This window comes from Thamnophis sirtalis, unplaced genomic scaffold (assembly GCF_051295495.1).
Source record: "Thamnophis sirtalis isolate CommonGarterSnake01/CBP01778 unplaced genomic scaffold, rThaSir2_p1.2 scaffold_1, whole genome shotgun sequence".
Lineage (NCBI taxonomy): Eukaryota > Metazoa > Chordata > Lepidosauria > Squamata > Natricidae > Thamnophis > Thamnophis sirtalis.
Window position 1 is genome coordinate 86,321,939 of NW_028261381.1, and position 14,487 is coordinate 86,336,425.

Here is a 14,487-nt window from a genome sequence, read left to right on the forward strand (position 1 = left end):
CTTTACTTAGCATTTGAATTATGATGTATTGCTATATAGCATTTCTGATTAGGACATTTATTACAAAACAATAATGAAGCACAAGAAATATGCTTTGAAACTGCATAGTATTTGCTGATGTCCCTTACATATCAGGAAGCTGAGGAAAAAAGTCAAATTTTACTTCTGTTCCATTAGTTCATATGCTGCCACTGTATTATGCTGAAATTTATACTAACTGCCATCTAATCCCCTCATCAAATATGATGATGAGATTTAGCCTCCAGTTTTAGTTTCTAAACTTTTCAGATTCCATAAGATATGTTGATTTTATATTTCCCATAAGACATTTGAAACTTAAGTAATTGTCTAATTTAGGCATTAGCCTAGAGCAGGGCTTCCCAACCTTTTCTATACCCCGCACCCCTAGAACGCTTCTGATATATTCTCACACCCCTTACAAAAGCGAATAATTATATGCATACAATTATGCATTTACACTATAATTTTGAAATTTCCAAACCCAAGTTTTCACACCTCCTACAATATCGTCTTGCATCCCCGGTTGGGAACCCCTGGCCTAGAGGTAATCTTTCATTTACAATTCTTTGGTTAGATTTTATGGGTGGTAAAAGGGAAGCTTGTATTTTTTTCCCAATTGATTTATTTCTTTAGGGAAAAAAATGGCTGACTTTACTAACTAAGGTTAAGGTAGAGAAAGCATCAGTTCAGATCCTTAAAGAAAAAATCTATATTATGTAGTGTTTGTTAATGTTTACTTGAATTTATTACAGTATGTATGAATTTTGAAATATTGCTTTAATGTAACATGCTTGGGTCTTGTATGATTATGTAAACTATAGGCAATTAAGCCAAGAAACTCTGTTCCCATTAATTTACAGATTTAATAAGTAAAAAAGAGAAAAGGGGGGGGGGGTTAAAAAGTAATGCTTAAGTATGCAAACAAGTTCAATGAGAAAACTTTGTAATTTTACAGTTTAATTGAATAAAATGCTTTAACTTTGTTAATTAATGAAATATGTATAGGAAGTAATGTGGTTTAAATCAGTGGGAATAGTACTATCTGTTGTGATGTCCATGGAAGTCCAGTACATTTACATAGTTATTATCAAAGCTGTTACACAACTTTTCTTTCTTAGAATACCATGTAATATCCACTTTCAAGAGGAATCCTCTCGAACAGGCCTTCAGACGGCCCAATGTAAATCTAACATCCAATCACCTTTTATATCACTACTGGATTGCTGTAAGCCATAAGGCCCCAGCATTCCTGTATGATATCTACCTCAGGATTACAGGAAGAAACCCAAGGTAATGGTGACTAGCTCTGCTTTGTATTCCTCTGGCTATTTACAACCCATGCTTACACAATTAACACATTTTTTTCCTTTTTCATAATGATGGTTGAATGGAACGTTAAATCCATAGAAGTTTTCGAAACCAAGTCTTCTGTTTTCCGGCAACAGTGAAAATGGTGTAGTATCCATTAAGATGTCTAGAGATGATTGGATTCATTCTTTTAACGAGCTACTCAGAACATTTTGACCCTTATTTTTCCTACAGAATGTTACCTAAATTTGATATTCAAGAGGAATCCTTTAGAACAAGCAATCAGGCGTCCCAATCTTAAACTCCAGTCCAACCCCTTTATTCATCATTATTGGACAACAGTCGGTCACATACTTCCTGCATTCTTATATGATGTTGTTCTCAGGTTGACAGGTCAGAAACCGTGGTAAGAAAGAAAGGGCTAATTTTTTGCTAAAAGTGATGGAAGCTTGGTGGCAGTTTAGATCAATGGCATGAGCTTTTAACCTTAGATTTACTAATGGAAGAACCAACAATAACAGTAAGAGTTGGATATTTTGGGGCCTTAGTGGCTGTTTGGCATTTGCTTTATTAGAGTCATTGGTCCATGTCACGCAGTTACTACCTCTTCAAATCATCCTACTCTAGCACTGTTATTGAAAATTATAAGCTAAAATGATTGGGGAGGGGAAGGGAATAGACCTATTAAAACTATGGTACACATGGTTTCTTTAACTAATTTAGATAATTTAGGACATATTTTATATCACCATCATTTGGCTTATAATTCTTTTGGCTTGGGAATTTTTTTAAGCCGGCAAAATTTATACTTTTACTGCTCAAATCTTCATATTTTTTTCTCTAGCTTAACATTTTAAAATGGCAACTTTTTCAAGTTTTCTTTTGCAGAATTGCTGCTCAAACTGCACAGCCTCCACCCCCAAAAGTCTGAAGGAATAGAAGATAGGTCGTTATTATTTCAGTAGTTTAATATTTGGAGAGGAGAAGAAAACTATATATCTGTAAATATAAATACACTTAAATGCACACATACTAAGTCAAAGATTGTAGGTATGTGTATGTGTTCGTGTGTATATACCAATGAGAAAATGAATATGTCTTTGACTTTGGGAACTCTCATAATTTCTCTTATAGCATTAACATACTGTTCCAAGAGTTAGAAATAATTTTAGCAGACACACCTCTTACTTTTTTTGCCATAACAATTTAGGCAATAGTTTTCATTTATTCCATGGTATACGCAGCAAGCAAAGGCAATTGATTGAGCCTATAATATTTTTCCAAGTCCATAAACAGCAATTCTACTAATTGTACTCTTCAGAACAACTTTCCCATAAAGGATACTGAGCCCTTGTTAATACCATTGTAATTTTGGCAGTCTTCTCTACATTCCTAGAAGAAAGTTCGAAACTAGAGAACTTTTCTTCCATTCCCAGACGCTCTTGTCTCTCTTCCTCTTCTCCCAGAAGCTCTTGTCTCTCTTTCCCTCTCCCCAGCCATTGTGTAATACAACTTTCAGACTTTCAAACTCACATTTTTGAACTCTGTAAAACATGTTTTAGTAGATGACATCACCTGGATGACTTTGTTTTGGCTTGGAGTCTAAGCAGAGGTTAGGCCTGATTGCTTCTTTAATAGGAGACCACCAGGAAATGGCAGGAGCTGCAGGATGTTGAAAAATAATATGCTAAAAGAATATGCCTGAAAAACTACTTCCATACTGGTAACACAAAGAATACGTGAATGTGCCTTTAAGTTGAGATCATTTTAAATCCTTGCCTTTAATTGTGGGAAAGGTGAATTTGGGATTTAAATGATTTTTTTAAAAAAAATGTTTCCTACCAGCAAAACCTGTATTTCCTAAACTTGCTTGCATTGAACTAGTAACTATATCTGCTAAAAACATACCACCATGAGCTGATAATTTATCCCATGAATTCTGTATACTCTGCCAGCCAGAAGAAAATTAGATTCCTATATAATGATGAACTCATAACTTATAAAATGCTTTGTTTCTGATCTTGTTTATACAAACAAGTAAAAGTGATTCATTGTAAAAAGTAGGTAGTATCTGTCTTTCAGAATGTCTTTTAGTGTAGAATTAGTGTTTAGTGAGCTGAAATGCAATGGTTTTCTATGAGAGAAAAACTTTTTATTATTTGAAAAATTGGCACATTTTGGAACTGAGTGCCATGAAATCAGAAAACCAGATCACCATCCCTCCAGGACATTATGATCATATAGCATCATTGATTATCAAATGCTGGTCCTCTTATCTGTATTTGTATATTTTAGGAGTGAGAAAGTTGTTTGAAGTAATCCATTTCCTGCTGAAATGGTTTAATAAAACAGTCTAATGATCTTTAATAATAACAAACTACAACTCAGGTAGAATATGTACACCCAAGTTAGTTCATAAGCTCCAACCATAATTCAAAGAATATGAAAATAGGTCTCAAGTAGGCCATAACAGGAGAAAAAAACCCACTTCCTTTGATATTGTGGCTTGAAGTAATCCATTTCCTGTTGAAACGGTTTAATAAAACAGTCTAATGATCTTTAATAACAACAATCTACAACTCAGGTAGAATGTCACCCAAGTTAGTTCATAAGCTCCAACCATAATTCAAAGAATATCAAAATAGGTCTCAAGTAATCCATAACAGGAAAAAACACTTCCTTTGAGATTGTATTTAAATGTATATTAGAGATCCAAGGAGACCATTTCTACTTTTATTATTTATGAAAGAAGCTGAATTAGTTTATCTTAACATTTATCAGAGTAAAATAAAAGGCCAGGGAAACTTTACAAATGTATTTTTAGTTGCCTGCTAAATGTGATGAAAACAATCTGTGGTACTCCCAAAGTTGCTTAATTATAATTCTCGCCATCCCAGACAATCAAGTCAATATGAAGATATTTGGAATTTTAGCTCAGCAATATCTCTGACCGGTAATAACCTCTCTTAAGAAATCAACAAATTTATGAACAAATACCTTAATAATTCCCCAGTCCTGTTTAGGAAAGCTGTTTGTGGCTGTTGATTAAATTTAGTTCAAGTGCTTAATTGTTCACACACAGCATATTTCGTAATTTTGTCAAGCATTTTCTTTGCTGACAGAGAAATCCAGGATAGTTTTCTATAATGAAAAGTGGGGCTAGATTATTTTTTAGCCTAGCAGTGGTTTCTCGTTTTGGCAATTTGAAATGGTTATTGTTGACAAAGTTGTATATTATATAAATGAGACAAAATGAGTTTTTGCATGTTTTAATAAGATTTAAGAAAAAAAACAAGTTGAGGATAGAAATGTAGGGAAAAGCAAATTCAAAGGACAGATCCATAACTGTATTCAACTTGCAATATAATTTGTCTGCAGTGTAAAATAACTTTAGGTTGTAATACTATCTAATAGTAGAAAGGAGGGGATTGTAAACAAGAAGTACAATCCATTAAAATTCATCTTCTGTGTTCATCATAAAGAATATTTATGAAGAAGTTCCCCTTTAACAAAAATCCTCCAGATATCAAATAGGAAAATATTATTTTGTTTACATAATTTGTCTTACCTTTTAGCCACACATAGTATTTAATAATTAATAATAACATAGGACACCATATGACACAATAAGAAATGGAAACAAAAATAGAATGCAGCAGTAAAAAGTGGAAAAAACCCATAGGAGAAAAACATTTTAATGTACTACATTAAGGACAACAGAGGGTTCAAGTATTACTTTGACAAGGAGTTTCAAAGGATGGAAGCATCCACAAAGAACTTTTTCTGTTATTCTCCCAACAACTCTGAGGATCAAAATAAAAATAATTCTCAATTATTTTAAATCCTAAGCATCTTAAAAAGGAAAAACATTTTGTTCCAAATAACCTGATCTAAAATAATGTACTATAGGGTTTGTAAGTTAATGTCAGTGGCTTCAGGAATAACATGCTATTATAATTAGTCTCAATCTGCAGCCTAAGTGCAGTAACCTCTGCCTATAATCTTAATGGGATGGAACTACGATATTAGATGTTATGAATGTTAAATACTACATGAAAGGTCATTGTGACTTGTCTTTAGTTTACAAACTTTTGTAAAGGAACACTGAAGAATTCAGGAATTCTTTTTGAGAATAGCAATATGGAGAAGTTCAGTCAAACTGGATTTTTTTCTAATTTTGTTTCTTTAATAAATATTTTCCATTTTGAGATGTAAAAGGTTGAATTTATTCTGTGGCGTCTTTCAATTTTTTTCAGGGCTATGGTTAAGTTTGACGGATTTCAGTCTTTTTGTGTTGTATAATTGTATTATGTAATTCACCTGTCTGACAAAAATAATGTAAAACAACTCATACACCAATAATTCCACAAAATCAGCAACATGTGGAATATTTATGCAAATGTACAGTGATTCTTAAGCAGAAAAGCTCTGTCAGGCATTTCTTGAAGAAAGACAGTTTGTGTTTTTAGCTCATGAAAATTGTAATACTTAAATAGATACAATGATATCTACAAAATGTTCTAAAGGTAGGAAATGATTTTGCTGTTAGAATATGTTTTAGAAAAGAGAAATATTTAGTGGTTTTACATGAGTAGAAGATGAACAGATGCCTTTTTGTTTTAAGTCCCTTATGTTGTTGCTTGGCAATTACAGCTTAATATGCCTAATATAATCATTTATTGCCATAAAACACAAATGAATAAATGTTTTATTCTAGTTTTTATATAAAAGGTATAACTAAATAGATATCACCTGAGACAGTTTACAAATAAGATAAGAAAATAAGAAAAAGAATGTGCTTATTTGTTTATATAATTTGTATAGATTGATTATGTTTCCTCAAATTAATATCAATTTTTAGCAATCAAATACATTTTTTCCATAACAAACTGTCTCTAACCTGGTCCATAAAGGATTGGTAATATTTAGAATGAAGTGATAATATTTCAAAAAGTGCTTTACTAAATAAATAGAAGAAACTAGATTGAATATCATAAACTAAAATCACAACTATTCAGAGAGCAGACAAAAAGAAACCAAACTAACCTCTAAAAATAAATTGTGACAGTTTTGAAAGAGATGTCTTGATCAGACTTGAAAAGTGAAATGTTCTCCAGGAATTAAAATATAAAAATCATGATTATGATAATTATATATGTGTATGTATACATGTGTAGATGTGTGTATATATGTATGTATGTACTATGTATATGTCTATGTGTGTATATGAGGAGATCATCCTGAGACACCAGGCAATATTTATTTTGAGAAACAATCTAGGATGTCTCGTCGTGTCCTTTCCAATATTTGCCTCATGAATTTTATATCATTAAGGACACTTGTTTATAATAAGTTTGGTTGAGGTAGATGTTATGTTTATAAATGTTTGAAAATAATACTTTATAACAGGAGTCACCAACCTGGGGCTGCGGACTGGCACTAGTCTATGGCCTATTAGGAACCAAGCTGCACAACCAGCAGACGAGCAAGCGAAATTTCATCTGTGCACGCGCAGAATCTAGGCTGCACATGAAACCATTCCCCCACCCATCCCCAGACCATGGAAGACTATTTTTCTAACGAAACCTGTCCCTGGTGCCAGAAAGATTGGGGACAGCTTGTTTATATCATGGATGATATGTATAATTTCTCTTAACATAGCCCAGAAGCTGTTAAGATCCTTTGGGAAAAATCTTAAAATTAGAAAATTATAATATATAGATTCACTGTTCTGAGTTATTTTTACAGAAGGTTGTTATTCATATTTCAGATGTATGTCTTCCTTTTAATAAATGCACATTATTATTTTCAATAGGATTGCATTTGACTATCCTCAATATAAGCAAGTTATCATAACTGAATTTTTTAAAAAATGTCTTTCTAAAGCAACCTTATTTTTATGTTGACTTTTCTTTTCATCCTTCACTTTTCTATCTTCCTGGTGATCAGTGCTTTCTATTATAAGATTCAGTCTTGAAATGGTCAGGGTCAGAATAGCTGTCAAATAGGGATTTGAATTTGCATTACTGGTTGTAGCAGCACCAACAAAAAGTACAAAAAAATTAATTTAGCGTTCACTAAATTCAAGTTCAGAAATACTAGTATTTTAAAGCTATCTTTCAAGTTGATTCTATTAATAGAAAGCACTATATTCAAACAAAATATTTATTGGTGATTGAATTGAGTAATAAACATGAATAGAATATTTCTGCATATTAAGTAGGTAAAGCTCTCACCTCACAATCAGGAGGTTGTGAATTTGATCCTAGGTAGAGGCAGATGTAAGGTCTTCTGCTTGGGCAGTGGGTTGGACTAGATGACCTGCAAGGTCCCTTCCAACTCTGTTAATCTGCTAGTAAACATCTAAACCAGCAGGATGCAAAGCATCATTTTTTTAACCAGGATTCAAAAGATGATGATTTTATAAAGAAACATTTTTTCCACGGCCTTTTCAATTTCTAAATTAATGGGCAAAGGAGTATCTCCGTGCAAATATCATCAGAATTATTTGTGAATTATACTGTGTGGTTGATTAGAGTTGTGCAGAGCTTCAAATTCAAAAGGTCAATAATAATTTGAAGTAAATTGTGTTCCCCCCCAAAAGGCACTGATTTAAAGTAGCTGTAATTGATGTTATGTGTTCCCTTCATATCTGCATAGCCCTAATTTATAGCTAGATTGTGGTGTTCACAGTACTACCTATGAAAAGGATCTCAGCCTTTCAAAAAAAATATTTAACATGCTATGCAGAAATACTCTGTTTTTTGAAAATTTTACTTCAAGTATTATTGACGTAATGGGCAAATTGAAGGATCCTTTGGAGGAACCTTCTTTCTAAGTGTTGAGTCATAATTAAGTTGTGAGTGTGATTTTCTTTAATAACATCTTTCCCTGGGCTATAGGATGATGAAAACAATAACACGTCTTCACAAAGCTATGGTGCTATTAGAGTACTTTACAAGTAATTCTTGGGACTGGAACACAGACAATGTCAATATGCTTATGAGCCAGCTGAGTCCTGAAGACAAAAAGGCAAGTTACATTTGTGTTGCTTTGCTTACTAACAATATGGTACATAAGCATTTCAATTAAGGAACAAAATAAAAGCATAAGAAACTAATGAAAATATAAAGCTGTAGCATGTACTGTAGTTTTTCTGAAACAACAATAAAATGCCAAATGTATTCAGTATACAGTATTCAGTATACCCATTTTCATAATAAGCACAACTAAATACCGATATCTCTGTGTATGGGCTGCATTGGAAACCGAGATAAATCTAAATAAAGTTACTATATATATATTAGTATATTTTCCATAGAGTAGAAAAAAGATTTGATTTTAAAAGAGATTTGCCATAATTGGATACCCAAATTGAATGCGGGTACATTTTTGTAACTGTATTAAGAAAAGGGAGAAATAACTTTTGGTATTATAGGACCTAGACGCAAGCACTCTATATAATTACATAGATCCAGTTACATAGGTAAATAATTCCATTGAACTCTGAATAAACATTGATACGATTCATTTGTTACCCTTTCAAATGCATGATATAACCAGTTTTCACACAGACACCTTTTATTTTGATATTGTTTTAAAGGGCTGGGTAGAAAAGACTGTTGGTATCAAAATGCTTCTTATGTAATTGTGCTTGTGATTATTACAAGAGTCTGAATTTATTTGTGGAGTCCATTTTTTGGATCATTAATGGGAGTTAATTCTTAGGTTGGGCGTGTTGGTGATGTTTTGTTTTTACTAAGAAACAATGTTTTTATCCATTGTATTCCTGATTTGAGTTTAAAACTATATTTTGTTAGTAATAGATACATTCTTTAATTTTTACCATAGGTATTTAATTTTGATGTCCGGCAGTTACATTGGGCAGAATATATGGAAAATTACTGCATGGGAACAAAGAAGTATGTACTGAATGAAGAAATGTCTGGTCTCCCTGCAGCTCGGAAACACTTAAATAAGTACGTGAATTTGACTTCTTTGTTCCATAAATTAATATGTACTTATGTTAACTATTCTGAATGTAAAATGTTGATGAGCCATGGGGGTCCGGGGTTAGAATGCAGTATTAAAGGCCAACTCTGCCCACAGCCAGGAGTTTGACCCTGCCTGGCTAAAGATTAACTCACCTTTCCATCTTTCCAGATTGGACCCAGATTGTTGAAAGGAATATGCTGATTGTTAACCTCCCAGAGAAGGCTGTAAAGCACAATGGAGCAGTATATAAGTCTAAGTGCTATTGCTATTAACAACAGAATCTTCTGTTTTTAATTAAAAGTCAGCTTTTGGAAATTCACTTAGAAGGAGAAACTTATCAATGAGCCTATTGTCTATAGCTGTGATGGCAAACCCATGGCATGCATGCCACAAGTGGCACGCGGAGCCATATGTGGTGGCACGGCACCTATCACCTGGCATGCATGTACGCGCCGGCCAGCTGATTTTTCACCCTTCCGGTTGTTCCGTTGGGGCCATTTTTGCCCACCCCAGCCTCTGGAAGCCTGGGGAAGCCGAACTTCTAGTTGGCCCGTTGGGGGCGTTTTTCGCCCTCCCTACCCTCCAAAGGCTTTCTGAGGCCTGGGGAGGGCGAAAAACAGCCCAACCAGAAGCTCAGAAACAATCCATTTCCAGCTTCCAGAGGGCCGTCGGGGAGCTGGGTGAGGCTGTTTTAACCCTCCCCAGGCTTCAGGAAAGCCTCTGGAGCCTGGGGAGGGATTGTGTGTGCATGTGCAGGTGGACAGGAAGATTGAGTGGGTGCACGCATGGGTGCAATTTTGGCACATTGTAAGAAAAACATTTGCCATCACTGGTTTGTAGAAACCATTGACAAAGAAACATAGAATTCATCTGGGTGCACATCATAGTGAGAAAAAATTCAACACTATATTCCTCCCTTCTGGAAAACAAAGTCAAAATGCAGAGCCTAGATTGAGAAAACATGGAGTGATTTCTAGTTGAAAATTAAACTATTACTTAAGCACAGGTGCACAAAACCATAGACAAAATAAAGAAGTAATTTGTTTATTCCACCTTCCCATGCCTATAATATTGAAATCCAGTTAAATGCACATAACCCTCCCCTCATGCACACATAATAATAATTTTAGATCTCTTACGAACCCAGTGAGATTTTAGATTTGCTTGTGAAAAACTTAATTCAAACAGCATAAGAAGACTTTCACAGACTAATAAAAGATAAGAACATTGGAATTGGAATTTATTATTTATATGCCGCCCTTCTCCGGGAGGACTCAGGGCGGCGAACAATCCAAAAAGGGAAAGGGGAACATCAAACAAAATACAAATAATAAAAATAAGCAACAGTCGCACAACCATACATGTCGAGAGAAGCGGGAACTCATCACCCCCAGGCCTGCCGGCAAAGCCAGGTTTTGATGGCTTTTCGGAAGGCCTGGAGAGAGGTGAGGGTCCGAATCCCTGCGGGGAGTTCATTCCAAAGGGCTGGAGCTGCCACAGAGAAGGCCCTCCCCCGGGTAGTAGCCAGATGGCATTGGCTAGTAGATGGAACCTGGAGGAGGCCAACCCTGTGAGATCTAATGGGTCTGTGGGAGGTAATTGGCAGCAGGCGGTCTCTCAAGTACCCAGATCCAATGCCATGAAGGGCTTTATAAGTTACGACTAGCACCTTGAAGCGTATCCGGAGACTGCATAAAGTATGAATGTCTATACTCAGATATACAAAAGTCACATAAGTTATTTTTAAAAGAAGATTCATTGTTGCTTTATTTATTGAATAAGCTATTAACTATTGATGTAATTCTGTGAATGTCAAAAACGTATGAAGTCAGGCCACAGTAACTCTTCTATTAATACTTAAAACACTTCTGTAATTATTCAAATAATCAATTGACATTCTTATTGTAATCATTTCAAAAATGCTAAACAGGTATTGTGGTAAAATATTTTAGGTGAGGTCCACCAAGACTCCCATATTGCTTGCCTATCTCTTTTGCCTGAAGATTACATATTGGGGTTTTGATTACCTTTTAAGTTGGGGAGAGAATTCTATGATAGGAAAGGAAATCTCTACTGCAGAACAGTATAGTTTACTGGTGTGCAAATTTTAGAGAACTAGACTCTTGTAACAACAGTGTACGTATTATTATAAAAATTCATTTCTAATGAAATAGGAATTTTATGAATAATATGTTTCACTTCATCCTCAAACTGTTATATTCTTATTTGCCAGTTTACTTAAATTTCCCACATTTGTTTTTTTTCCCTTTCTTTCTCTTGATTTGATTTATCTCTAGGCTAAGGAACATACGGTATGGCTTCAATACAGTACTTGTAATCCTCATCTGGCGAATTTTCATTGCAAGATCTCAAATGGCAAGAAACATCTGGTATTTTGTTGTTAGCCTATGTTACAAGTTCCTCTCTTACTTCAGAGCATCCAGCACTATGAGATACTAGAGATGAAATTCCAGCATTAGGACATCTATGCATTTGGTGGTCTAATGGCACAAAGCCGTATAATATACCTACTCATCTTGTCTTTTGTAAAAACATGAAATATTAGATCTGGATTGTGAAATACAGTTCATGTGATGCTTAATTGTGTATTTCTGTGAAGATTATATGGCTAATCTGGATCAATCTCTCATTAGGCAAATATGTAGGTAAAATATCTAAGCAGATTTAATACATCTGTATGAAGAAAACGTTAGGCCATTGACCAGTGTAACTGCAATTCTGGAATGCATTCAATTAAAATCTGCCTTAATATAGTAAACTTAATTTTTATTGCAAATAAGCGCATTTAGATAAGGTAAACAAATTATTCTCTTAGGTTACAATTTATTTGAGAATCACAGTGGATTTTTCTGGTTAATCATATGAGAAATATTCCTCGTAAATTATTTAAACTGGGCATTCTGTTAATCTTTCCTTCTTTGCTCTTTTCCGGAGGCTCTTAACTATATAAAAATTACTAAAAGAAATCTTTAAAAAGATGGGGGGGGGGAGTGCTGTTACAAGTACATCTACACAATTAATACAGTTATTCCACAGGAAACAGTTAACTATCCTCTATTGAGAATTATATCCAAGCATTAGAATGCTTGAACACTGTTTCCCTCAGCCATTTTTCAAGCCCATCACCTAACTAAAAAGGCAGAATACTTTTAAGAAGGAAACTGCCATTGGTTCGCAGTATTTTATCTCAAGCTTTCTGAATTGTGGCTGTAAAAGAGGGTGCAAAGAGAAAATGATGAAATAAGTGATTTTTTTCCCCTTAAGATATAGCAAGAGAAACTTTCGCTGCAGATAAGGAACTTGAGATCCAAATAGAAAAAAAGTTTGTTCCCTGGGTTATCCATATAATTTAAAAGTGAATTACCAAATGCTTTCTTTAGCATTTAGGAGTCAGTATATTTATGCTAAATAAGTTCAGTAGTTTCAGTAGAAATAGTTGAAACAAAAATGTAGAACATGGAAACTGTTGAATAATTCCTACTTGGGCTAATATCTTTTTCTATATGTTTAAATTGATTTAGCAGTGAGCATCCATTTGCAACTGTTTCCATGAAATGTAGATTTGAATTATGCTTCATTTAAAACATGGTTTTTATATTTCATGACATGTTCTACATTCTGTACTAACTTAGATGCTTTATTTGCTATAATCCAGATTTTCAGGTGTAGTATGAGATAATCTGATCAACTTGTATTATATCTATTTTTATTACTATGCTTAAGTAAATTGTAAATGGATCATACAAGTGTTATGCACAAGACATATGTGTCCTACACTTATTATTCCACATTCAAACCTTATGCCACTGTTAAAATCTTCCATATAATTGTGCTTCTACTTTTAAAAAGAATGTTTCCTTGTTAAAATTTTAACTATTTTTCTCATAGTTAAATATGATTTTTTTTAAAAACAAAACTTAAATGTGCATATAATATTTACAGGGATACAACATGTTGCATGGTCAGGGACCACACTCTTTTAAAGAGTGTGTGAGACTGCTGTTGCAATGGTGGAATACAATAAATTGTGAACTTTGTGATGTAATATTTTACCATTTATTTGCAACATCCTTACTATATCTGTCTCACCGTTGCTTCCTAAATAATTCCTCACTGACCATATATCAGTTTGGCACATTGGAATAGATGTCTGGAACTTAACATGCAAGAGGATGGGTGTGTACGTGTTATGTGTATACACAGGTGAAATAAATATCGGTAAGGCAACTGAATGTTACTTAGATAGTCATTTTTTCCTGCGTATCTTGTTTTATGGAATAAATTATAGGTTTCCTTAAAACAAATACAGCTGAGAAATAACACAACTTTCCATAACATTTTTTTTGGGAAACAAATCTTTCAGATTTCCACACATCTAGGTGATTCATTTTATTTTCATATCTAAATATATTCTTATGCTATTCTTGCTAATATAGCAGTATCAATACCAGTTGTTTCAAACCTAAATGAAAAATATGTGAATTTGGATCCCTGAAAAGTTTCAAAATTACCCAAAAATTGTCAAATCTGAAGTGTGAGAAAAAGATATTATGAAACAAAAGCCCTTGATTATGCCAGAATTTAGAATTAGGATTATAGAAACAACATTCTCTACAGTGTGAGTTCCCTACTATAAGCAGAGATTTCAGAAACAGCGTTTTAAATAATTATTTAATAAAAATATTTGGGTGCCTTTGTATGTAAACCAAAAATAAACCAATTCCTGAACACTGCATTTGTTGAATTTATCAGGTAGCTTAAGCTAAATGTGAGATATTCATTGAAAGTATCATGTGCTATGAAATAGTTAGAATTTAATATACTACTGCTTTGCTTTAAATGTTTGTGGTATACTTGTAAACTTTTGAAGATGAGAGAAAGATAAAAGTAGCACATCATTACCAATTTTCCTTCCTTGAAAGGGAAAAACAAAATAGAGAGAATAATCATTGAATCCAGGGAATGCCTGAAATTACATTAAAACATTGTTTTACCATACTTTTAAAAAAGTACATTCACATAAATTGAAGACTTACCTATAAACAAGTTTTCAGCCCATGTTTAGCTATGATTATTAACACTTACCACATTTTTTTAAAAGAAACCTGTGTATTAGTTAAGTCAGATTTTGAATGGTTTGTG

At 33.7% G+C, this 14,487-nt stretch overlaps 1 protein-coding gene across 4 annotated transcripts in view; it reads left to right on the forward strand.

Annotated features, from left to right (window-relative positions):
* FAR1 (fatty acyl-CoA reductase 1) overlaps positions 1-14,078 on the forward strand; it is a 74,566-nt gene extending 60,488 nt beyond the window's left edge. For all 4 annotated transcript variants that reach the window (XM_087718297.1, XM_014068051.2, XM_014068052.2 and 1 more), the window contains exons 9-12: positions 1,140-1,311; positions 8,232-8,361; positions 9,181-9,308; positions 11,622-14,078. In XM_087718297.1, the coding sequence (XP_087574423.1) occupies positions 1,140-1,311; positions 8,232-8,361; positions 9,181-9,308; positions 11,622-11,784 (593 nt within the window). In that variant the 3' untranslated portion in view covers positions 11,785-14,078. The remainder of the gene's footprint in view (positions 1-1,139; positions 1,312-8,231; positions 8,362-9,180; positions 9,309-11,621) is intronic.
* Positions 14,079-14,487: the final 409 nt, after the last annotated feature.